This window comes from Mauremys reevesii, linkage group 7 (assembly GCF_016161935.1).
Source record: "Mauremys reevesii isolate NIE-2019 linkage group 7, ASM1616193v1, whole genome shotgun sequence".
In the NCBI taxonomy this organism is placed as follows: domain Eukaryota; kingdom Metazoa; phylum Chordata; order Testudines; family Geoemydidae; genus Mauremys; species Mauremys reevesii.
This window is the reverse complement of record NC_052629.1, coordinates 70,368,403-70,394,806: the sequence shown is the minus strand read 5'-3', so window position 1 is coordinate 70,394,806 and position 26,404 is coordinate 70,368,403. Positions and strand designations below refer to the sequence as shown.

Here is a 26,404-nt window from a genome sequence, read left to right as displayed (position 1 = left end):
ATGGTGGGGAGGTGTGTGATGGATGTGCCGCTGCTGAGCAGAATTATAGGTAAGACAGAGTTAAAAGAGTGCATCACAGAAGGCTGGTTAGGCAGAACACATGCAAAGCTGGAGTTGCTGTTTAGTTTGCCATGGATCAGTAATACCGAGGACAAGCGGATCTGTCCTGGGGGTGGGAGAGAATGTGTGTTTGTACCTCTCTGCGTTTGTATTTGTGACTCCAAGAACGTGTGTGTGTGACTGGTTTCCACTTGCCTGTACATCTGTCCTTGGCAGAGTGCCACTTTTATGTATTTGGATTTTTGTGCATGTTGATCTGTGCATTGTGAGTATAGGCACGTTGTACATTTCTGTAAATGCTGTATCTGTGTGCATATTTTGAGTGTATTTGTGTGAACACGGTGTATCTAGATTTATGTTCGTGTTGTGTATGAATATATATTTTGTGAATGGGGTGTGCTTGTGTGTATATTTTTATGTATGTGGGTGGGTGCTATGTACTTGTATGTATTTGGGGGGGTTGTGTATTTAATAAGTGGAGATATACCAATCTCCTAGAGCTGGAAGGGACCTTGAAAGGTCATTGAGTCCAGCCCCCTGCCTCCACTAGCAGGACCAAGTACTGATTTTTTTTGCCCCAGATCCCTAAATGGCCCCCTCAAGGATTGAACTCACAGCCCTGGGTTTAGCAGGCCAATGCTCAAACCACTGAGCTATCCCTCCCTCCTGTGTGTGTGTGTAAATTAGGTATAGGTGTACCTGTGCAAGAGTTGGGCATTTGTGTGCATATTTATGTGAGTGTTGTGTATTTGTGTGTTAACATCAGTGGATGTGCGTTCAGGCTGACAAGTTGCTGTCACAGCCTTGTGCACATGAAGTTATTACCCTAAGGAGGGCAGGCATTCTTTGTTGCTCTGAGCTGCAAGGTACACACAGTGTTTGAAGGGGCGAGGGGGCCGCAAGGGGTTGCAGCCCCAGCAAAAAGAGAAATTTAACGATCAAACCAGCTTGCTGAGGGGCTTTAGCCCAATCTTACCACAGCTGCAGCTCCCGGATTCTAACAGACCCTCCATTTTTCAGCCCGCTTCTAGCCCTGCGTATACAGAAAGCTGGAGCTGGGGGTAGCAACTGGCTGTTGTGGAGTTGTGTTGGGTAGAGCTCAGGAGACCTGGACCCAGGGGATTACATGTGTCCATGGTGGAAGAACTCTGGAGACCCCCTCCTCTGTCTGTGTCTCTGAGGGTGAGTTCCCACTGACATGTCCAGTGGGAATCATGCAGCTGAAACTCCTCGCAATGCTTCAGAAAAGCACCTTCCCGGGTCCATCTCATGTGTCCTCTCTGTGTGTTTCATCCCAGATCTCTTGTTGGTCATCTGTCTCTTGGGGTCTCAGGGTCTTTCTGTCTGTCTGCAGTCTAGGTATACACTGCTGCTGTCTGCATGCAAAGAGGTGGATGTTTGAATCTATTCTGGACTTTGAGTGGGATGGGGGCCAGGGGTAACATGGTGGTTGGAGTCAGGGCTAAGAAGATGAGGAGGGACAGGGGAGCACATGGGAGGGTAGCATAGCAATGGGGTAACAGGGCAGTGGGGCACCGGGTGATATTGTGACAAGGATCAGCAGTAACATGGCAGTGCAATGCAGGGGTGATGTTGTGTTGTGGATCAGGAGTTATATGGCAATGCTTGGCAGGATGATGCAATGAGATCAGGAGTAACATGGTAATGGGGCGCTGGGTGGTGATGTGACAAGGATCAGTGGTAACATGGCAATGGGGTGCAGGGGGGAGGCTGCGATGGGCCACGGGGCTAACATGGTAATGGGGTGCAGGGATGATGTTGTAACATGGTGATGGGGCACAGGGGTGAAGTTGTGATGGGATCAGGGGAACATGGCAGTGGGGATCTGGGGTTATGTTGCAATGAGGCAAATGAGAACATGGGGTAACCTGGCAATGCCCCAGTTTGATGTAACATTACAGTACAGTTGGGGTAACAGCACTGGAGGTCCGTTTGACATGGCAAAGGAGAACAGGAGTAACACAGTGATGAAGCTCTAAAGTAGCAAAACTGGATCCGTGTAACATGGCAATAGGAGCCAAGGCTACATAGTGACAGGCCCAAATCACAGTGATTGGGATCTGTTGTAGCGTGGGGATTAGAGAGTCAGGGTAGCCCAGTGATTTGGACTGGTGGGGTTAGAGAATCAGGTAGCCAGTGACTCGGACTGGCTGTATCACAATGATGCGGGCTCAGCTGTATCATGGCAGTAGCACTGGGGTACATTGTAATGGGGACTGGTAGCATCTCAGTGATGTGGAGCAGCAATACCATGGGTGGGGTGGGGAATCGGGAGTAATGGGGTTAACACCACGATAACACTGGGGGTATCACCATGATGGAGGTCGTGTACCATGATGATGGGGCAGGTAGGGGCATTATTACCAGCTGCTGGAAAAACAAAGAACCTACCAGGTAATAAAATAAAAACAAAGGCAACTTGGAAGCACCTGACAACCACAATTCATCACAGCCCAAGTTTTTTTGTTTTTTTTTTTTATGTTCCCATTATATTTGTTTGTAAAAGTGGAAATCAATTTTGAAGGTAATTTTCTGGAAAGAATGGAAGGGAGGTGGGAGGGCCGGATAAGGCAGAGATGGCAAAAGGGAAAAAAAAATTTAGGCCAGGCACAGCCCAGGGGCAGCTCTTGGCAAGGTGAAAGAAAATTGCATATTCAATCTCCATCCATGAGTCTCCCTCACTGCTGCCCGCCTCCTGCTCGAAAACAATGAAGGCTTTCTCCCCTATGCCATGCAGCGCCCAAGTACCCACGCTCACTTTAACTTCAGGGTCATTAATTCACCTGATTATTGCAGGAGAAGAGAAGGCTGCAGCAGCATCCGTTCTAAAGCCCTCCCTTAAAAACAACTATCCTTTGACTAGTCGGGGGCGGGGTGAGATAATGTGTTGTCTTGGACTAGAGCTGTACATGTTTGAAATGGGGGTGCAAGCCATCCGGGTTGTGGAGAGGAGGGTTGGAGAGCAAGCCTGGTTGCATAGCTTTGTTGTGGTGTGATTGCAAATTAAAAGTAGCATGTTCCACTCTGCAGCTACCTTTTGGGGAGGGGAGGTGCATGGCTGTGTGTGTGTGTGTGTGTGTGTGTGTGTGTGTGTTTAGGGGGGTGGTATGTGAATGCTGCTTCTTCAGCAGCCCAGCCGCAGTGTCACCGTGCGAGGTGACATTTGAATTTACAATTCCGCTGAGAAAAGCCATTAATTCACAAATTAACATTTCTCCCTCTCTCAAGCTCTCTCTCTCGCTCTCCCTCTCTCTCTCTATCTCACATGGATGTGCAAGCAATTGAAAAGACAAAGGAAATAGCCTTAAGGAAGAGACTTTACTGCTAGTCTGTCTGTGCAGAGATTGCTACCACTGCTTCTAGACAGATAAACCAATTACCTGAGCTGCTCTGTGCATGGCAGCCTGCTATTACCTCCCTTTGTAGGGCTGAATCCTTTGCCGGATTACGCTGTGTGTATCTCATTAATGTAAACCAGCAAGACACTGGCTACTGCCCCCCTTCATTCTTTGCAGCTGGGGAGTGAGGGGCAGGTAGGATGTATCTGGCAGCGGGTAGGGTCTGGGGCTCTGACTTTGCTGGCCTGAAGAAGGTTGAGTCTTGGGAGTGTGTGCCAACAACCATGGTCAGCCTATCACAGCCTCAGTGTCTGACTCAGATAGTCCCACCACACATACACCCCTAGGTGTACATAGGTAGGCAGATGCACAAGTATGCACAGGCCTTCGTTGATGCACATACACAGGGTAGCCAGACAGAGATACATACGTGTACAGCTGTACATGCTGGGGCTTATACACAAGGAGGCGTGTGGTGTGACTATAAACATATGTATGTACTGGGCCACGTTCATCTCTGTCGCAACCCCACTGATGTCAGTGGAGTGATGCCCAGGGTGAATTTGGCCTATAGAGACATGTATGTAACTAGGCTTGGCAGAATTCAACTTTTTTTTTTTTTTTTTTTATTATTTCAACGTATAACATCAATGTTTGTTTTTAAGCATTTTTTCCAGTTTTGATCTATTTAAATGTCCATAGTTGCAGAAAATTGGGGTAACGGGGCAGATGATAATTATTTAATGACCATCAACATCACATCAAAGCATATAAAGGAAATAGCCTTAACCTCTAAGAAGTTCTCAAGAGCATTTTTCTTACTTTGCCTCGCTGTAAATTTCAGTTATCAGTGGAAATATTGTTTCATCAGTTTGCACATGTACAGTGACGTCAACGTTCATAGACCTTCACCAGTGAAAATGGAACCCTTCCAAGCCCACATGTACAATGGCAAAGGCTATTTATGTGGGTCCACTATCATTCTCTTGTCCCTGTATGTCACACTCATTCGCATGCACATTGTCGCCCTTGCCCCTCACACTTTCACACCTGTTGTGTATGCAATGCGCGCACACACGTGCACCCACTCACACCGGCACCCATGCTGCTTCTCTCGCACAAATGCTGAGGTGACAGTTACATTTTTCAAGTCATGTCACTCCTCCCTACAGAAACTTTGCACCCCAGCCCAGCAGTCATGTCCCCTTGGGGGCGATGAATCTAGGAGCACACTAAGTTAGTTCAACCCTTTATTCTCCTGTTCACACACATAGGTGTGTTTGGGGCAGAGGACCCCCCTGCAATGTGGTTTCTGTAGAGGCCTGCATGTCTTTCCATGCTCTCAGACTACTAAAGTCATGTGCACAGAACCGGATGGAGCTCATGGCCAACAGTCCCCCTCTGCACCTCCCTAGGGCTCGGTAAATTTTAGTTCCCGTCATTTCCATAGAGGGTGGAGATGGGGGGGAGTTCAGAGATCTCCAGGTTGGGGAAAGGGGACCAGGGATGTTCTGTCCCCAGAGGGAGGTGAATATTGAAAGCATAATCTCCAGCTGGGGTGTCCTCAAGAGTCATGGGATATGCATCTCTCCCCGCCTTCTCCCTGTGCATGGAGAACGTGCTGCGGGTCCCGCACTCTCTTTGACTTCGCTCTTGAAATGTGGCTGAAAACTCATCTCCTTTCTGGAGAGCTCTTGCCTCTCCCACGTCCCTGTGTGTGCCCCCCCCCCCCTACACACACACACTGTGCATGGCACAAGGGCGGGGAACGGCATCCCATGGCCAGGCGCTGGAAGGCGGATCACAATCAGCGAGGGAATCGGCAGGCAGCGCCGGTAATTCAAACCGTCCTGACCGTTCAGTGAACCCGAACCTGCTGACCTTGACGGCAGTAGACAACGGCGGCCTCAGAAATCCCAACCTTTACGGAGGCGTCGGTGGAGGATGGCTCGTGTTCTCTCTCCTCAACTACATCCAAGCAGCTCTGGGGCCTGACAGTCAATCCCCCCTGAGCCGATTCGCTCCTAATTTGGCCGTCTCTGTGCTCCCAAGCCCACAGTGGAGATGACGTAACATTAAGCGTTGTTTGTTGCCCACAGATGGAAACCGCCCCTCCAGAGGCAAGTCTTCATCTGCTAAGGAAATGCACTGAGTACCTGGTTCTCAGTTTGAGCCAGGGGAAATCTCCCATCTCCCTCGAAGTTGGGGATTTTAGAAAGGCTGGTGTTATTTGAAAGAAGAGCAGGAGTGCTTTGCTTGTCTGGGGATGGTATCTGACCCTCCAGCTGCGTTTCACTTGATCCCAGGGGGAGGCGGGGAGATCTCACTTAGCGATTAGCCCACTATGAGTGGAGTAGAGGGGGGAAGGTGATTGGAGACGGGAGAGAGAGAAGGCGCTTTGGCTGAATTGTGCCACAGGCACTTGCGTTCAAGAAAATGCAGTTTATGAAGTTATAATTCACCTCTCAGGGAACACTGGATCCCCTCCAAACGCGAGCATTGCTGCCAAACGGCTCCTGGAACAGACGCGCCTGCTGGCTGGGTCAGCCTGCCGAGGCTGGGGCGAGGTTATGATCCTGTGCATCGAGGACGTCTCCAGTAGGACCCCGGGGATGAACTACCTGCCTGTCTAATCTGCCTATAACTCTTTAACCCTCGTTCTCATCTCTAGGAAAGCCCCTTGGCACTGTTCTGGCAGCTTCAAGTGGGTCCCTATGTAATTTGTGCCCACTTTAAGGTTGCCATAGTGGTGTAAAGGGAGGGGCCTTAGTGTCAAGGAGAATAAAGGCCTCAGTAAGTGCTGCTGTCCACCTTCTTATTGGTCTCTCTCGCTCTCCCTCCATGTATCTCGCTCCCGAGATGTGTTGAGTGCTGAGCTCCATGGGCTGTAGGAGTTGGTTCTCCCCCTTCCCCCAAGCCAGGAGAGTGCAGGGGGTGTCTTTTGGTTCAGGGAGGCAGCCCAGGCCAGGCTGAGGAGCTTGCCTTCTCCTCCCCACTGCCCCTGTGCTGTGTTTGTCAGCAGCTCACAGGTGTCGTACAGCTGCTGAGGCAGAGAATTTCCATGGGCGCAGCTGGTGGGCTGAGCAAGGGGGTCTGCATGTCTCCCTAGGACAGGCTCCTAATGAAGTGTCTTCAGTAGGCACTTAATTAAACTTTAACGTGACACCAATTGCACATGAAACGCGCGCCAGGCTCCGGAGGGCCTGCTACCCTCCTGGAGACGCTTCTCCACAGTCAATGGCGTCGCAGAAGGTGGCGCAACATTTCCATAGCTGGGCTCCCAGACGGGTGACAGCTTTTGTGGCTGCCCAGAACACTGGGCTGGGGGAGAAAGGCAGGAAGTTCTAGAGAGACAAGCACAGAGTTTGACCCTGCATCCAGATCTGAACTTTCCCATATTTTGGAAGGATTTCATTAAGTCCCATCTGCTTTCACCTCTATGACATTGGGTACATCTTAGCCTCCCAGTGGGAGAAATAAATATCCTGTAGGGCCTTAAAGGTCTTTCGGGTTCTTTTCTGCCCTGCTCCGTTGTGTATCTGGAACTGTTTTGCTAATGATGAGCAGGCCTCATGTTGCTTTAAGGGACTGTTTTTCATCACTTTCGTTTTACATTGATATGGCACCTTTTCATTCAGGAGGATCCCAAAGCGCTTTCCCAGCGAGTTCCAGGGAACTAGGGTACAGTGACACTCTGTTTATATGGTACTGAAGTAGAGTGCACATCCCAGCTAGTTGCAGTGTATTATAGCATTGCATGCATACAGTATTTCAGTGCGTTTCACTTTTCAGTGACCTTTCTGTAACAGTTCAGTTGCTTAGTGAGAGGGAAAAAAAACAGGCTGTTTTGGAAAGTTTCACTGTATAGGAACCACTTTAGTCCTCACTGAAATGCACCTAAGTCTGGGGTGGAGCACAGCTGTTACTGAACAGTGCAGAGCAATGACACAGCAGTTTAGGAAGGAGACGGCCGTGTCCAATTGAAACTGCATGGGGGATTTAGCTAGGCAGTGTGTAATCACTCAGGTTGGAATTTGTCAGGCCAGCCAGGTTAATGTCTGCACTCTTGCAAAAAGTGCCATGGGAATTTTAACGACTCAGAGTGATCAGAGCCCTTGTTTTATGGCACATCAAAAAGATGGCAGCCTCTAACAACACCCCCTCCGGGGCACTGGTTCACTGCTGACTCAGAAGAGTGTCCAATAAAATGATTCACTGGCACCTGGCTCAGGACTGGAGTGTGCGTTTGCCCCTGCTGGTGTGTACGTGGGGAAAGGGGAGAATGATGGGGAATGGGGCACAAGGACAGGGCTGTGTGGGGTCTGAGGGGCCCCAGGGTAGGATCCTGTAGGGGGAATGGGGTCTGGGATGGAGTGAGAGCAGAACGGAACAGACAGGGGAGAGGAAGTAAGGAGTATTTTATTGGGAGGAGAGGATGGGTGAGACCAATAAAATCTGGGGAGTGCATAGAGCTGCCTGGGGCTTGAGTCAGGTCAATTGAGCTCAGGCAGCCAACAGCTAAATCGGGCGCTAGTGCCCTGACCAGGAACCCAAGCTTTCAAGAAGCAGGGAGCCGGGGCTGCACGGGTACCACCGTCCCCTCCTCATCTTTATTGGTTCCGGTAATGGTGTTGATTTGCATGTCAGGCAAAGCGCTGCTTGGAAAAAAAAATCCCTCTGAGCGTGGCGGTGTCAGCGCTCGCTGTTGTTCGACAGTGTAAAATTAAATTAATAAAGCCCCCAACACAGGAAAACATAACAGGAAATTAATGGCCTTTACTGTCGGTCTGATGCAGTCATTTGCAACCCTGCTTTCCGCACCAAAGGCTTCATAAATGCAAGCAGTTTCTCTAAACAAGCATAGTTAGGGCTGCATGCAATGTAATTTTTTGCCTTGCTTGCGTCCTTTTGAGCTAACAAAAGCCACCATTTTTTATAAACTCACCAAGGGGATCCTCAGCAGGTCCAGCACCACGACACACAGGCTCAAGATCTGAAGGGAGAGAGCCGTACCCCATGACAAAGCCAAGTAGGTCTTCTGACCTGGGAGACGGAGCTGCGGTAGCCCTGTTTGCTCTGCATTAGCTAGGCAGCAGCACTCTCCCTGCTGGCTCCATGCTGGAGGAAATGTGTGCACCAGCTGGGGAGAGGATAGGAGGGCCAGATCCTCAGCTGGCATAAATCAGCATTGCTCCATTGAAATGAATGGAGCTACTCTGACTTACACCAGTCGGGGATCTGGCCCATTGTGTAGTAGCATTGCTGCTGCTGCTCCATTGACATAAAGAAGGCAAATACACACACCGAGGACAGCTGCATTTCTAGCTTCTAAAGGGTCAAACCCAACACAGTCAACAAGAGTTACTGGACGCACATTCTGTTTTCAGTTACACTGGTATAAACCCAGAGTGACTCCACTGAGGTAAGTGGAGTCATTGGAGGTTTACTACAGCGGAATTGAGAGCAGAATTTGCCCAGTCGGCTCCAATACAGCCCAGAGAGCCGTCATGCTGCACTGGATACACAGAGGCCAGCCACAGTACACCCTACACCAGGGGTAGGCAACCTATGTCATGTGTGCCGAAGGTGGCACGCATGCTGCTTTTCAATGGCACTCACACTGCCTGGGTCCTGGCCATCAGTCCAGGGGGCTCTGCATTTTAATTTAATTTTAAATGAAGCTTCTTAAACATTTTAAAAACCTTACTTACTTTACATACAACAATAGTTTAGTTACATATTATAGACTTCTAGAAAGAGACCTTCTAAAAATGTTAATGTATTACTGGCATGCGAAACAAATTAGAGTGAATAGATGAAGACTCGGCATACCACTTCTGAAAGGTTGCCAACCCCTGGCCTAGACTGAAATAGCACAGCCACAACCACCACCACTACACACAAGCATGTACATGCTCATTCAAACACAGCCATCGAGCATGGTTATACATGTTGCACATGTGCATATGGCAGCTGTGTGCATGCCGACACAAAAGTGCCTTTACTCATGCACACTACAGCTGTATTCAGTACAGATGAGCATGCTCACTCACAGCCTCGGGTATACAACCAGACACCGAGACCGTGTTCAATATCTGTGGTGTCCCACAAACCCTGTGCTGAATTTGAATTTGTACATTTGCAAACGGTATTGAATGCATATTATTTGTGCATGCACACACCCACTTCATTAAATGCACATTCACATACTCCATAGTAATCCAATGCACATTTGCACACAGACCTTAATACATATGCATTTACACAGCTAAACATGACATTAACTACATGCTATTTGTGTGCACAGACTTCATCCAATGCACATTTGCATACTCACACAATATTAAATGCACCTTAGCCTGCACAATTAAGAATAAGCTTGCACCTCCTGTATTAAATGCCCAATGCACATACCACATTATCCATTCTGTATCCAGGCACATATGTGTATATGCAGTCTTCCTCACTCATAGATTCATAATCCTAGCTATACATTGATGCCAGAACACACAACCTTGCTGCCCTCCGCCTGTCCAGATACACAGTAAATGTGCTCAGTTTGAATGCTGATTGGTGATAGAGAGCCCTAGTTACAAACTGACATAGATTTGTTGATGTGGGGTTTGCATAAAGAGGTTCAGACACATAGGTTTACCCAATGCATGTGGACATGGGGATTTGAACACATATTTGGTTCTTGAAGGCCAATATCCTACGAAGCTGCTATCCCCCCCCCCCAACTATCCCTGCTACACCCCCCACTACCTCAGTATCCTTAACGCACCCCTTCTCCACCTCATTACCCTCCCCACCTTCCTGGCACCCTTCATACCTTGCTCCCATCCCAGTGAGCTCCTTCCCAGCTGAATCCCTGCCCTTCCCTTCCACCCTGTCTGCTCCAGTATCCTCAGTCAAAGCCCCATATGTTCTGGCAGCCCTGCTTGATATGGAATTGACTCACCCAGAGATGGTGGTACCCTAAATGTAGGGCAGAGCCCTCTGGGGGGAGCTGCAACCCCAATATTTCAGCCTCCCCTGCTGGGTGGGCCCAGAGAGCTGCACAGACAAGATCAGATTGGTGCTGTTGCTTTCTGCGCCCACCACGGGTAAAGGCCTCCTTAGGCATCACAAAGGCTTAGTATTGATATAAGCATCAGGGGCCAAACTAAGGTGCCTGGAAATGCAGGAGCTGTCAGACTGTATCAGGCCACAGGCCCACCTCCTCCAATATCCAGTCAGTGGCCAGCACCAGATGCCTCAGAGGGAGGAGGAAGAACCCTGCAGTGGGCAGAGGTGGAGTGAGATGCCCTGCTGTGTTTCCTCCTGGCCTCCTATATCAAAGACTGGACTGAACCCTGAAGTAGGAGGCTTAATCTCCCTTCCAGAGCCGGGGGAGAGCTGCCCTAGGGCTTTGGAGCAAAGCTCTTTGGGTCCCTGCTGAATGCAGTGAGAGCAAGAGGGTGTGCAGGGCTGGCTGCCGTGAATGACAAGCGCTGCGTATTGATCGCGTTCTGAACTCGGCCCAGCCGATGGAAGGTAATTAATGACTCCATTTGCCTCAGTACTGAGGAGAACAATTGAGTTTGAAACTGCAACAACTGGCAGTGCTGTGAAAGCCCCCTCAGGGGATGTCCAGGAAAGATACCTGACAGGCCCTGGCTGCACTGGGACCCAGCAACACATCAGAGGGGGAAAAAGAGAAGGGGAGAAGGAGGAAGAGAGAGAGCAGTGTTGCTGTAAGGGGACAGGTGTGCGTGGTTAGAACAGAGCCGAGGCAGCGGTCAGACAGAGGGTTAGGGTAGGGTGACCAGACAGCAAGTGTGAAAAATTGGGATGGGGTAGAGGGAAATAGGCACCTAGATAAGACAAAGTCCCAAATATCGGGCCTGTCCCTATAAAATTAGGACATCTGGTCATCCTAGGCCAAGGTAGCACTGGGACAGACAGATCGGAGGGGACCACCCCTGGTCTGACAAGGCTGGGGAAGAGGGACAGCATTTCTGCCGCAGTTTCGCTTACCCAGATGCATTCCCCTCTGCACTTCTGATGAGTGTTGCTGTGTCACCAGGCAGGTGTCCGCAGGTCAGACTCATCCATTTTTGTTATGAGTGTGCTAGGCGCTATACAAACACACAGTGAGAGAGTCCCTGCTCCAAAGAGAGCACGGTGTGAGTGTTATGTCATTTGTATGGATGTTCTCCTGGGAGACATAAGTGTTTCTGTGTCACTTGTAGGGCTGTTTCTATGATACATGGGGTGTCCCTGTGTCACCTGTAACATGGAAACACATTGAACTGTAGGGCTGTTTCTGTGACATCCTGGGATGTCCTTGTGTCACCTGTCAGCATGTTTCCATGTTACCTGGACGGCTGTTTTTATGACACCCATGGGGGTGTTTCTGTGTCACTTGGCAGTGTGTTTCCATGTTACCTGTTGGGGTATTTCTGTCACACACACAGGGGTGTTGATGTGTCTCCTGTCAGGCAGTTATGCCAGTTGTGCAATTGTTTTCAGGTTCTCCTGGCAGCCAGCTGGGAGCAGATGTGGTTCCCATTATGTGTGTAGGATTGAATCTGATTGTACTTACACCATTCACACTCTGTTGTAAGAAAGCTTGTGACTGAGGTCCATGGTCCAGCCCTCAAGCTGGCTGTGCAGGCCTTCCCAATCCAACATGGGTGCCCTGTGTCACTGGGCTGGTGGGGTCCCTGGGCCAGGCACAAATGGGGGGTTCTTTTGCCAATCCCAAAAGCATTGCCATGTTACCTGACTGGGCACTCTCTTGCCTGTCACCTGTCCAATAATCCTGCCTGCAGCCTCACTTCATCATAATAACGCCCTGCTCTGTCATTCCTTCCTTTCTACCAAACCTAACAGTGGTCCCTCCCCAGCTGAACCCTGTCTCCTCTCAGAATCTCCCTGCTTCCCCTGAGCCTTCCCCATGACTCTCGTCCTCCTCCAGAAGCTCTCTCACCCCATGAGCTCTTCTGCTTGCCCTTCCTCCTTCTAAACAGCCCCAGGCTCTTTCTCCAGCATCCTCTCTTCCTGAGCTACCCCCTTGAACCCCCCCCCTTATGTCTCACTCTCTACAGTCCCCCCTTGCCCATCACGATACTCATTCTCCACAGTATGTCCTCCCCTTTCCCACCCTGTACTCTTTCCCCTGAATCTTCCCTTCACTCTGACCCAGTGTCCCCTGTCATCCCCCCATCCCTTCTCTATAGTGTCCCTCTCCTGTGTTTCTCTCCCACCCATGGTGCTGTCAACCCTGGGGATTTTATAACAATTATCATGACATGTGGTGTTTTCCCTAAGGCCTCAGCTCCTGGAGTCATGTGATTAGGTGAGAATCTCAGCTCTTTTTTTCTAAAAACAGAAGTAAGTTTCTAGCCCTTGTGGTTGCAGTTGAAAAGGAAACCCAACAGGGTCCGACGGCAGCAGGCAAACACAAAGAATTATAGGACTCCCTTTATGGTCACATGATTTTTGAGACCGTCTCATGATCTTTTGGCGCCAAACTCATAATGGTGGAACTCTGTGAGCTGGCGACACTCCATCTGGAAACCACCAAATCTTTGACCTTCCCTGTTCATAAACCACCTCTCGGGGCATTGTAGGGAACTCAAAGCACTGCACTGTAGGGGCTCTGCTTCCTTGTGGGTATAATAACAACACTTACCTCCTGGCAGTGGCAGATCTCAAAGCACATGGCAGGTTTTTTAATGTATTTATCCTGTGAAGCAGGGAGCTGGTATGATCCCCATTTTACAGATGGGAACTGAGACAAAGCGAGGCTTGATAACTTACCCCAGGTCACACAGAGCAGGGAAATAAACCTGGTTCTCCCAAGCCCTAGGCTACAAAACCATCCTTCTTACCCCTAGGGAGAGTTTAGGAGATGACCCTAGGCCAGACCAGCCTTCGCTCCTCCCTCCTGCACTGTGTTCCTCATCTCTCATACATTTAAAGGCTAGCGGGGGGCCATTCTGATTGGCTACTCTGACCTCCTGTTTAGCCCAGGCCAGAGATCCTCATCCAGCGATTGTTGCACCAAGCCCATAACTCCTCTTTGAGCTAGTTCATTCCCTGTGTCTCTTTCTCTTTATAACTTTCCTTATGTCCCTGGCATAAATCCCTTTTCCCATCTAGTCCCTCCTCCTCTCTCTTGCTTTGGCTCTTCCCTCCCTCCCTCCTTTCTCCCATTCTCATCCTTTGCCCCGTCTCTTGGGGACTGTGCAGGCCCTGTCTTATCACCAGGTCTTGCGTTTACCAACAAAAATAATAAATAAATAAATAAAAAGGTCAGTGAGCAGAATAACCCCTAAAAACAGTACTATCAGTGGGACATGATTGATCAATTGAATTCCATAGCGGCTGAAAAATGTGGGATTAAGTAGTGTATTATACGCACAATGAGTTGAGGCATGATGTTCATTTCAAGTTCATTTCGCCAGCCCTCTGCCACCAGATCAGGCAATCAATAGAGGCAGCAGATATCATATATCACCTCTCTCCGTGCTGGGGAGAGAGCACCATAATCTCTCGCAAATTTAGAGTGACAGATTTGTCAAGATCTGAAGGGCCCCTGAATAAATGAAGGAAAAGAGACTCCTGCAGCAACTTAAGAAAGCTCCTACACATACAAGCCTGGCCAGTGCCTGTGCACATACACACAGAGATGTTGGAGATACACAAGCGCAGAGCTATAACAGACACACAAATGTACACACATAAATTGCAAATGCACGTGCTCGCAAATGCACATGAACAGCCAAGCAGAGACACAGGGTGAACTGACTTCTGGCCCCACAGAAGTTAGTGGGAGCTTTGCCACCTAGCTACGCCATGGATATTCAGACACACTGGCATGCAAACACACAAATAACTGAAATAACAGGTACACGTAGAGATGCAAGCCCTCATAGGCCTAGAATCACACATTCGTACCAGTACACGCAGCACCCACAAGTAGATGGAGAGACACACACAGTGACATATGAGGTACTGTGCACACACTCGCACAGACATGCCCACTGACTCAGACACACCCAAAGAGATACACACCCTTCTCTCCAGAGAGACAGGCTGAGGCACACACATACATCAACACACACATGCTCCTCTTTCTCAGCGTGGACCCAGATTTTTCAAAGAGCACCGCACTGGCTTTCCTTGGGCTCTGAGCTGGCAGCCTGCATTTTCAAAAGAGCCTAACTGCCGTTTCGGCACCTCGAGAGATGATTTTCAAGCCACTGAAAGCCACTGAGACTTGTGCTCCTTAATGCCTGAGGTACTTTTGAACATCACCCCCTGAAATAACAGCCAGTTCTCCCAAAGCTTGCTGCACCTAGCTCTTCAACAGTCAAGCCCTGCACACTGAAATCCTTGCTTTGCCTGGATAAAGACTTCAGGACTTCGCCCCATGGAATAAGACCAGAGAGAGGGGGAAAGGGCTTAGTGCCAGGAAATGCTGCCCCCCTCCCAGGCCGAGGAGGGAGAGTGAGAAGGGGAAGGCTGCCAGCTGGGACAAATCAATATGTAATATTTTCTATGGTCGTGCAAGTGGCACTGTACTAGGTTACTGTATATAATGTACTATTGATTATATCATATCGTATAATCACCTATAAAGGGATACATCTTACAGCCAGGAGGGAGCAGGCTGGGCTATTCCTCTGGGCCACTGCAGTCTGGTCTCAGGTTGGGGTAGGAACTATGCCGGGGAGGCAATTGCTCCAGGGCAGGAGGGTGAGACGAGTGACAGCAGAGCTCTGGGGGGTGAGGTGCCCATGGGGGCACTGTCTCTGCCACAGGCAGACCACCATGACACGCAGCAGGTGGAGGGCAAAGTGGGTACTTGCACCCTGCACCACGGCCTAAGGAATGAGTGTCGCTTGGGAGCCTCACAGTTTGGGCGACTCAGAGACAGCCTGACATCTGGGGAGGTGGCACAGTCCCTGGAATGGGGGTGTAACAGAGAGGCTGCCAGGGACTGGTTAACAAACACAGCTGAATGCTAATGGGGGGAAGGGGAGGTGAAAGAGGGAGATCCTGACCTCGGGCGAGACAGGGCTTAGAACGCGGCCAGACTCCCCTTGGGCAGGAAGGGGGGTTAGAACGTGGATGGACTCGCATCAGGCGGGAATGGGGGTTAGAACGCAGACAGACTCATTTTGGATGGAACAGGCTGTTATAACACACACAAATCTGCCACCGATTTGATGCCACACCACAGCACTCCCTTATTTCAGGTGTTTTTGGTGTGCTGTGATTTGGCTACATGTCCCCATCCCTCAGGCCCATCGCTTTGGAATGAGCTGCATCTCTGGTGGTCCCCTAGCAATGCTAATCTCTGCGCTTTGCTCCCATTTTACGCTCCGCAATGGAGATTTGGCGATTTTTAACACTGGAAATCAGTGGAACTGAAACTCATCTCCGAGCCAAGTGCCATTCTCCATGGCCTCAAGTGTGCTGGGTGGGAGCACTGTAATGTTCCCCATGGAAGCCAGGGGTGAGGGCAGGGCACAGGGGCTCACCCTCAAGACCTCTCAGCCTCCCCTCCCCACGGGCACAGCTCCCTTGGAGTAGGGGGTGCTCCTTTCCTGGCCCCTTTGGGGCTTGCACTGCATCACTTGCTGATCTGAGCCAGCAAACACCTCTCCTCAGGGACTGGGTGGGGCTAACTCCCTGTTCTCTCTGTCTGTGTCCCACAGATGTGTCTGAGGGCTCGGTTCCCAATGGAGACTCCCAGAGCAGCGTGGACAGTTTGCGGAAGCACCTTCGTGCCGACACTTTCACCCAGCAACAGCTGGAAGCTTTAGATCGAGTCTTTGAACGTCCTTCTTACCCTGATGTCTTTCAAACATCAGAGCACATCAAATCTGAGCAGGTGGGGGCCTTGCCCGGCAACATGGGCACAAATGGGTGCTAATCAGGCACGTGGGGCACATGGCAGGGAGTGAGCTCCTTCACTCTCCCATGCACCCTCGACACCCACACCAGCTGCAGGCACGCCTGTCTTGGCACTTATGTATATATACACATACCCCCGTACCGCTTCATGGACACACGCATCCCTCTCTGCATGGACACACATGTACAGCCCTCTCCGGATGGGCACGCACATGAACCCCTCTGAATATCTACATGCACACGTCGTTGTAAGGAAACGTGCAACTTCAGATTCTATCAGTAACCAGGGAGCTACGAACTTGTTACAAATCCCATGGGCTTCTCTCTCACGGCCCAGCTCCTCTCTGTGCTTCAGCAGCGCCTGCCCCACACTCCGCCTTTTATCCCGAAAGCTGTTTGTCTTAATAAAATGAAAATCAAAAGTCTTTTTAAACCGCCCCAAGCCATAAACCAACAAAGGAAGGGAAGGAGAAGCTGGCTGTAGACTCCCTTCATCCCCGAGTCCCTGGCTTTATTACAATGAATAACCTTTATTTACTTTCATTAGACTATTAAACACCGACACAGTCATTTTTCCCCCTGAAACTCTGAGCAGGGCCCATAAAGCAAATCCAAAGCCTAATTGAGTTCATTTTAATTTCTCTCCGATCACAGCGAATTACTCTGGTGATAAATCAGGGGGCAGGCTCACCCCCACTAGAAGGCCTAATTTGCAGCTAATTACAAAACTGATTTCTACAGGAAGATCAATACAAGAAGGAATTGGAAATGACTAGGCAATCGTGGCTGGACGGGGACAGAAGGGGGCAGGGAGGGGGCAACTTGCAGGCAACGTATGGGGGGGTAGGTGGGTTGGGGAAGCGGATTGAAAAAACAGAGCAGAAAGAGCAGAAAATCAGTTTTAATTTAATGTAATATTAATCAGAGCAACTTTTCCTGTGTTTTTGTAGTCCCTCTGGTTTCTGTGGCTCCGCGTCTGGTCTGGAAGCTGCCACAATAAAAAGGCAATTACCAGAGCCTTTCGGACAGGACTCCCTTTCAGATTCAGTGGCTCTCCCCCTCCCACCCTTCTGTTAGCCATGTGGCTCTCCCCCTCCCCAATTTCATACCCTGATGCACAAAGTGACAGTGGTGGGGGATGAGGCATCTTTGTTTCTCAAGAGCCAGGAAAGAGGTGGGGGGAATCTCCGAGCAAACTGAGCTCAGATACAATGGCCACCGGCCTACACAGGCCCTGTCTGCAGCAGAAATGCCCCAGCATCCCTGTCATTTCCACTGCAACCTCCTGCCCCAATCATGGGGACATATGTGTTAGCCACGCCCTCAACTCTCCTTTGCCAGAGAGGCTGCCACATCCCTTCTTGATCCCCCTTGAGCTTCTACCCACAAACTTTCCTCCTCACCCACAGGCCTGGAAGCTTGGTCACACCAGAGGGAATGGGCCAAATTCTGTGCTCGGCCACAGCAGAGTAACTCCCATTGTTGGTCCCTCTCTGTTGCTGTTGCCCAGATGGGGAAGGAGCCACTGCTTACAGCAGAAGTGAGGGTCTCGTCCACAGCTCCCTGCCCCCTGTCACCTTTTTCCTTCATCTGCTCCGTTTCCTCCTCCTCCTCCCATCTGTGCAGGGTTTGGCATCGCTCCTCTTCCTCCCTCCATCTGTATGCCGTTCCCTTCCTCTCGGCACATCAATAGCGAGCTGTCTCTCTCCTCTCTTCCCCAGGGTAATGAGTACTCCCTCCCAGCTCTGACCCCTGGTCTTGATGAAGTCAAGTCAAGTCTATCTGCCTCTGCTAACCCAGACCTGGGGACCAACGTGTCAGGACCCCAGACGTACCCTGTGGTGACCGGTAAGCTGCCTGCCCAAATGGCACTCCTAAGCCTTTCGTTTATTCCCTAGTCATCACCATTAGCTTCTGCTTTTTCTCCTGATGCAAGATGCAGCTCTGTGGCTAACACTGGAATAGAAAGAGAGAGCAAGGGAGCCTGAGGAATATAAGAGGTAAAGACAAGGTTAAAATTCACAGCACTGGCATCCTGGGGTACATACAGGTGTGCCCAGGTGTGACTCAGGGACAGGTCTGCCCAGCTGTTCATTGGGATAGGATAGGCAGACAGAGAAGAGAACCTGTGTTGCTGTGTCCTAGATTTGTCCTTCATGTTTGGAACAACAGACTCATTGCTCACACCTGGACTTCTCGGGGAGAGCTAGCTGTTTAGGTTTGTATTTGGCCTTCATGTTTGGAAGGGATACTTGCAAGCCAGGACTCTCCTTTGCAAGCTAGGGCTGCTAAACTATCCTGGCTAAGCTCCCCCTCCCCTCAGCACATGTGCCTCCTACAGCATCTGTCAAAATAGCTCAGCTCCCAGCTTCCCCTCTCCCTCATAGTAGGCACATTAAAATCAGGTGTTTGTGGGAAGCCAGAGGGAGGAAATGAAACCAAATGTGAGACAGCTGGGGGAACAGAGCACAAAGGAGCAACGGACAATTCTGAGCCAGCAGGCTCTTTCGTTGTTGCATCCACATGCCATGGATGGCTCAGAAGGTGCTAGTGCTGGGGGAGGCACCCTTGTGCCGGAGTTAGACTGTCTTGATCCGTAGCAATGTAAGATGAGGAACGGCTAAGGGGTGGCTTGATTAGTCTGTAAGTATCTACGTGGGGAACAACTACTCAGTAAAGGGCTCTTCAGTCTAGCAGAGAGAGATCTAACACCATCCAATGGCTGGAAGATAAAGCTAGACAAACTCAGGCTAGCTATAAGGCGTAAATGTTTATTAGTGAGGGTAACTAATCATAGGAATGATATACCAAGAGGCATGTTGGATTTCCCATCACTGGCCATTTTTAAGTCACAATGGGATGTTTTTCTAACAGATCTGCTCTAGGTATTATTTTGGGGACAGTTCTTTGGTCTGTGCTATACAGGAGAATCCCAATGGCCCAGGTATCTATGAATAGCACAAGCCAGGGACACAGGTCCTAACTCCGGTAGGTGAAGCATTTGAGGCTCCAAGAGAAAGGGGCAGCTCCCCAGGAGACAGGAAGACTGAGAATGGTGGAAGATGTGGAGGTATCCCATGACTGAGTGAGGAATAGGGGAGGTACAGGGAGATGCAATGACCTTAAGCATAATGGCACTAAGGACTGGTGGTAATGATGAAGGAAGCAAGGTGGAGCTGAGCCACATTCCTCACTAGGGAAGCAGCTGGCTGGGATCTCAGGCTGGGCCCAGACACTCTTGCTGATCCTTCAGAGGAGATGCACGAGTGAGACATGGGACATAGCCTGTCTGTGAGGGCCAGGGCACTGCTCTCCAGCCTTGAGAGGTAGCTGAGCCAGTAGGTGGATGGCTCTAGTACCCAAAATCTCCAAGGTTGCATTTGCCTAGGTGATCTGTTTGGGGAGTAGTCCCCTGAAATGAAAACTGCTCTGTGGCCAGTGAGGGGACAGTTCCGGGGGGACCATGTGCCCTCACTCATCTTCTGAAGGAGACTCCCACATTTCCTTGCAGCAGCCTTGCCTAGTAGCCCACAGGGTCAGTGTGGCTGAGTTGGGTACAGCTCCTAGGCAGCTGGCGTGGCTGGCTCCAGCATCACTCAGCTTCCCCCAGAGTAGTCACTGACCACAGGGGTTTTGCACGATGCCATGTTAGGATTGGAGACCTCTGACTGCCAGGTGGGATCCAGGAGCATAGGTGAGTCACCCACAGATACATGGGCTATTTGGCCAGAGGCCCGCAAAAGATTACTGGGCACTGGGGCAAGGTCAGGGGCTCGGTTTGAGGGAGCCAAGCGATGTGAGTCCTGAGACTTCCTGGGGGATAGGTTTTGGTTTGGCTGATATCAGAGCCTGACCTGAGGTATGTACGAGGCTGACCCAGCCCAGCACTACAGAGGTACTTAGACAGCTGGAATTTGTGAAACAATTGTGCCTCTCCTCCTTCCTACTCAGATATATATGGCTGGAGATGCACCTCCGGGCACAGCCCAGCTGTGGGGGCCGGACACACCTCTAACAGAGGGTGCTTTCCTGACAAATAGCACAGGATCTGGGGGACCTGACCTTGCTTACCTATGGGGCAGTGCCAGAGGAATAGGGCCCCCTTATCTCTCTCACAAGAGGCATCTCTCTGACTCGGGGGCAGGATCAGACACAGCACATCCCCTCGTCTTCCTTCTACTGGCCTGTGATGAGGGAGGGGAGCAAAGATTCATGGCTGTTAAGGTCAGAAGGGACCATCAGATGATCTAGTCTGACCTCCTGCACAGCACAAGCCAGAGAACATCATTCAATGTGGGACTCGAGCAGAATCCCAGTAGGCCTGAGACTCTGCACACGTTTTGGATCTGACTCTCAGGAATGGGTTGGAGGAGAGTGGGCTGCAAAGGAGGCCCTGAACTACTGCAGAAACTGAGCTCGGTGCCTCCCCCATCCATCCACCCACCCTGCACCATGGAACACTCCCAGCTCAGCTTGGGAACATCCCCGCCTGATCCATCTGGATCTGAGAGTGAGAAAAAGTTCATTTCAGGCCCAGCTTGACATTCCCAGGTGGCAACTTAGCACTAACATCTCAATCTGTATGCGACATTTCAATCAGGCACAGAGTAACAAAAGCAGAACCATTAACATTGGGAGCTGTTTGCCAGCGGTAATGACGGGGAAACTCAGAAACTGGAAATGAAAAGAGGATAAAACCCAACCCAAGAGGCGTGGGGAGGGGTGAAGAACAAGGGGTGGAGGATTATTCCTCTGCACTTAGGCCGGGATCCAACGTTTGGATTAATGGCGCTATTACCCGAGAAAGGGCTGCAGATAATGCTCATTCTTAAAATGTTTTTGCTGGCAATTAAACGGCTGCAGTTATTGATCTTCATTGATTTGATGTCCTCCCTGATTTGCATAAGCCATTAAAGATGAATGGTTCACAATGTGTTTGTTATGGGGACAGGCAGAGTTTTTTGGAGGGGCTGTCAAGGTGAGGAACGGTGAATCACTTCCTGATCATCCATTGGCCAGGAGCTATGTGGGGGCAGGACCATGAGGGGTACTCTGTGGTAAAGCAGGTTCCCCCCTCCAGCAAAGGGACACTGAATGTGCCTGCCTGAAGTTCAGGGCTTTGGCTGCTCAGGGTGCTTGGAGGAGGCAGTGTGGCATAGTGGATGCAGCCCTGGACTGGGACTTAGGAGAACTGGGTTCTGTTCCTGCCTGTTTCTCACTTGGACTGAAATTCTGGCCCCTATGGGGTTTTGCCATTGACTTCAGTGGAGCCAGAATTTCACTCTTGGTGTGTAACATTGGGCAAGTCATGTGACCTTCCAGTGTCTCAGTTTCCCAGTTGCATGGGGATGACCATCACGACTGAGCGCTAGGATGAGGGCCAAGTCTTATGAGGCTGGGAGGTGAGATAAAGGGGCTTCGGGGTCACCCATACCTTTTGTTCTGTACAGTTGGGGGTCTCTGTGACTCCCAGCAGTGCGCCATCTCAGCTTGTGGAAAGGGCGACGCCTCTGAACACTGGACATGCTACAATCTGAGACTTGCATCCGAAGAAGTGGGTATTCACCCACGAAAGCTCATGCTGCAAAACATCTGTTAGTCTATAAGGTGCCACAGGATTCTTTGCTGCTTCTACAGAACCAGACTAACACGGCTACCCCTCTGATACTCTAATCTGAGACTGTAGAGTGCTGCCTATTGTCCAAGCTCTGGCCAGTTTAGGAGGGGGCTGGATCGGGGGAGAGGCTCTCCAGGGGCTCCAGCCAGCTCGAGCCAGAAGGAAGGGCTCTCTCTGAAGTCTCCAGAAAGAATAACATGGTGGTTGGCTTTCCTTTGGCAGCGGTTGATGGTGTCTTTTCTGTCTGTGAAATCTGATTGGGAGGTGTGTAAGTTAAATATTGCAGCCCATAACCCCAGAGGGATTGCAGAGCATGGCTTGTGTTCCTCTGGTGTCCCACACAAGGGCAAGTTCACCGATGGGCTCCTTGATCCACAGGGTGCTCTAGGGAAATACTGAGAGCAAAGGGAAGTGTGTGGTGCTGAAAGTCAGGGCCACTGCTCACCGACACTGCATGATGTTACTGGAAGCAAAGAAGGCAGGGACCTCCCTACCACAAAGGGAAGAATCTGCCAAGAGCGCTAACAGCATATCACAGTGCATATTCCAAGAGCAGCTGCAGTGGTGCGGTTACAAAAGGCAGAACCTTGCTTAGCACGGCCAACACTGAGGATCAGCCTCCAAACAGTGAATCCTGGAACACCTTTGATGATCTGTTTGCCCCATCACCTCCTGAAGAGAGACCACCTCACGCCATTCATTCATAGTGGGGTGGGCAGGCCACCCTTACGCTTCCTCTGGAACATCAGCTGGTTGTTTCCTTCCCAAGTTGATGCCAGTGGGCTAGAGAAGTGCAGTTGTGTAGTGTGCTGCTGCTGTCCCCCAGGTGCCAGAGGATGGCCTCAGAACTGCTAGAAGCCCCATTTCCTTCGGCTCATCTTCTGCATGCGTCGGGGGATGGGGCAGGCTCCTTCATGCCAGCAAGCTGAGTGCTCAGGAGATGAAACTTGGGGCAAATCCCATATCCTTGGGAACCAAACAGCTTTCTCAGAAACCAAGGCCAAGCCTGGGGGCCTCAAGTTAGGCAGCTGCAGCCATATCTGAGAACCTAAGAAAGAGCGAGGCCTGATTTTTAGAAGTATTTTACACTGAAATCAGTAGGAGCTGCAGGTGCTCAGCACCTCTGAAAATTGGGCCCCTTACCTAACTAGGAAGTGAGGAGACTAATGTTGGGCCACCCACATGTGCCAATTTTTTTAGATTTCAAGGCCAGAAGGGACATTTCCGATCATTTAGTCTGACCTCTTGCATAATACAGGCCAGAGAAGGTCTCCCAGGGATCCCTGCATCCAGTCCATATCTTGTGGCTGAGCTAGAGCATTTATTTTAGCAAGGGTTCCCATCTTGATTTAAAGACTTCAAGTGATGGAGAATCCACCACGTCCCTTGGTTATTTTGGCCCTGAATGCTCCTAAGTGTTTTGATAGTCCCCATAGACATGTGAGCAGGGAGGGTATGTAGTACTGGGAAAGCAAAGAGCAACACTAATGCGACAATATATACAGTGTGAGCTGATTTTCAGAGGTGCTCAGGGCTTGCAGTTCCCTCGATAGGAGTGCAGCACCCCAAATGTCTGAGAAGAAATAACTCAGGAGCAGCCACAGTGAAATGGTACAGAAAGTTCTTTACCCGCTGGTGACAACCAATAAGAATATTGTCCTCCATGGGGTTGTGCCTTATCCATGGGATTGAAAGCATAGTCTGAGCCTAACCCAGGTTTTGGGTCTCAATGCATGTGCATGGAAGTGTTGAGATCCTGGGTGCAAGGACAGCCTGTCTCCCTTGTTTGTAACTACCAACCCAGAAGCAACAGCTCTAAAAGCCAGTAGGCATAGAGAAGAGATGAGCGTGCACCTGGAGGGGGAATGTAAACCCAAAAAAGTTCAGCAGCTTGTTCTCGTCTCTCATCAGTGGCTTCACAGATCCCCATTCTTGAAAACTAACAAGTAGCTATCACACAGAAGGGAACAGAGGAAAGCAGCATGTTTCCAGGAGTGCTGGTAATGGGGTGTAGAACTTTTTCAACGAAATAAGGAGGCTTAAAAAAGGCCTTAGTCCTACCAAAACAACAGCCCTCCTTAACATCCACCATATGGAGGAAAGTCTCCCCTTTGGGAATATGCACCTGAGAACAGAAGAGAATATTGAGATGGAATTCCGAAGTGGCTTTCAGTAATAGCTTGGTATCAGGATGGAGGTCCTTCAATTCAGTCAAGGAGGGTTAGCCAACAGGATAGCCATCAGAAGGTGTGAGAAGGCCAATCTTGAGGAAAATAAAACCCAGTGAACACTCACAATTGGCTTGCAAGCTTATTTGAGAACCTTCTATTTTGCAGGATGCTGTATCTGGAGATGGCCCTTTGAGAAATATTTGTCTGTAGGCAAGGGAAATTTTTTCCCCCCTCAGTTCGCTCCTAGAAAGGTGCAGTATCAGCTAAATGAACCTTGACTGCAGCCACCTGCAGTCCAGACCAATCTATGGTCCAAGCAAAGGGGCAAATAGGTACTTTAAAACACTTTGTGATCAACTGAAATGGAAAAGGACCTCCATTTGTCTTCCGACGCAGAGGATTGATACTGCAGTGATCTGGTTAGCGGGTATGGACAGGAGCAGGATAATCTTCACATCATGGTTCTCACCAGCAAAGCCACCAAGTGCAGGGGGGCTGGCTCTCATGGAAAACCCTTCCCTCTCCCTGAGAAAGAAGGCCTGTTCTTAGAAGAACAAATAGCATCCAGAGCGTCAAGGCCTGAGAACTAACCCAGAAATGTGCAAGTGCCCTAAAGTCTCACCTTCCTCAAGACCTTGTGCATCAGAGGAAAGGTAAAGAGGATTTCCTCATGGAGAAAGGATAGAATGAGTGTAATAGAGAACCAGGATCCTATCTCTTTCTGGAGCAAAACCACATGTATTTGAACTAGTTCCTGGAGGCACATTAATGTGCTTGTGATGATCCACATTTAAGAAAATAGAATTCACCACCTGTTGCAATGATGACCTCCTCTAAGGGTCTATTGACTACAGCACACACCTTCAGCTGCTGTCTTTGCCACTCAAGCAAGTTGCAGTTAAACAGTTCAACAGTGAGCTCCAGTTAGAAATAGCCTCTCCAATGGCACAGTGAGAGCCCCAGTACTTTGGTGGACTGCGCAAAGAACTTGAGACAATACTATAGGCACAGATTAAAATGAGGCAGAACACTCTCCCTCCTCTCCTTGGCTTGAGATAGAAGCAACCTCCCCTGCTCCTTGCTTGGGCTGATGAGAATTCCCCTCTTGCTCCAATCTACTGTAACTGCTGACTCTAGAGAACAACTCTGCTCAGGGATTGAGTGAGCTGACCTAATAGTTCCTCTGCAGTTAACTGCTGGGAGTTAGGAATTTGCTTCATAGATAGCAAAGGCTAGAGAAAGACAGACCTCCAAGCTTTTACAGGTCACTTGCTTGGCTGGAACTTCTTACACCAAATGCTCACTCCTGCATACCCAGTGCCTCTACTGAATGGCTGTCACCAAGAGGTATATGACAAATACACATGGTGCTGCCGCAAGCCCTGAGAAGATCACTTGTTACTGGGAATGATTCTGCTCCTCCAGCAGAATGGAGATACTGGAGATTCTGTGAGAAGGACAGACTGCAGCATGGAAATATGTCAAATTAGGTCAAGGGCACAGAGCCAGTGCAGATTAAGGCGGAAAAGGAAAACTGCATTGAGGGTGAAGATCCACAACTGTATCCTTCCAAGATATCTGTTTAGACTTTGGAGAGCAAAGATGTAGCGTAAGCTCCTTCTCTATTTGGGATCAGACAATAGCAATAGATCTCATGGCACGTCTGCAGACAAGGAATGACTTTCCAGCACCAGGAGAGATGTTATCTCCTTATCTCATCAGAAGAGGTGGGAAAGCAAAAGGCATCACTCCGCTCAATGACTTCCAGGACCAAATGGCCCACGGTGATGGTTGGCCAGACAGCTTAGCAATAGCAGGGAGAGGACAGGAATCAGAGGAGCTGGTTCCAAGCTTTCAGGGGAAGGTTCATTGAGGATAATTGTGAAGGCACAGAGGAGGGAATAGACAAGGATTTTGAAAAGGAAGGACTTAGTGAATCTCAGGCTTGAATGGGCATGAAAGGCAGATGGGTGTGATAAGCTGGATGTGGCTGGACCTGCAAGAAATGATGATGCCTTTAAATTATTGTTTAAGTTAGTTTGGTGCTAGAGATAATAGTGAATTGACATTCCTAGATCTGTTTGGTCTCAATGCAGGTACAACCTTGCAATTGTGCCTCAACCCTGACCACAAGGAGCCACCTCTAGGGAAGAAGATTATGTAGTCCCCATGCCCCTCAGTCCTAGGATTTAAGAGGCTGCCAATGAGTGCCTCTTGTAATGGCAATTTCTGTGACATGGACCCACCAATCTATTTTACATCAGAGTCAGTCAACAGCCATCATT

The 26,404-nt window shown here is 49.8% G+C and overlaps 1 protein-coding gene across 3 annotated transcripts in view; it reads left to right on the top strand.

Annotated features, from left to right (window-relative positions):
* The window catches only part of PAX2 (paired box 2), a 97,854-nt gene that overhangs the window by 49,433 nt on the left and 22,017 nt on the right, over nucleotides 1–26,404 (top strand). For all 3 annotated transcript variants that reach the window (XM_039482395.1, XM_039482394.1, XM_039482393.1), the window contains exons 6-7: nucleotides 16,133–16,308; nucleotides 18,053–18,179. In XM_039482395.1, coding sequence (XP_039338329.1) covers nucleotides 16,133–16,308; nucleotides 18,053–18,179 — 303 coding nt within the window. The remainder of the gene's footprint in view (nucleotides 1–16,132; nucleotides 16,309–18,052; nucleotides 18,180–26,404) is intronic.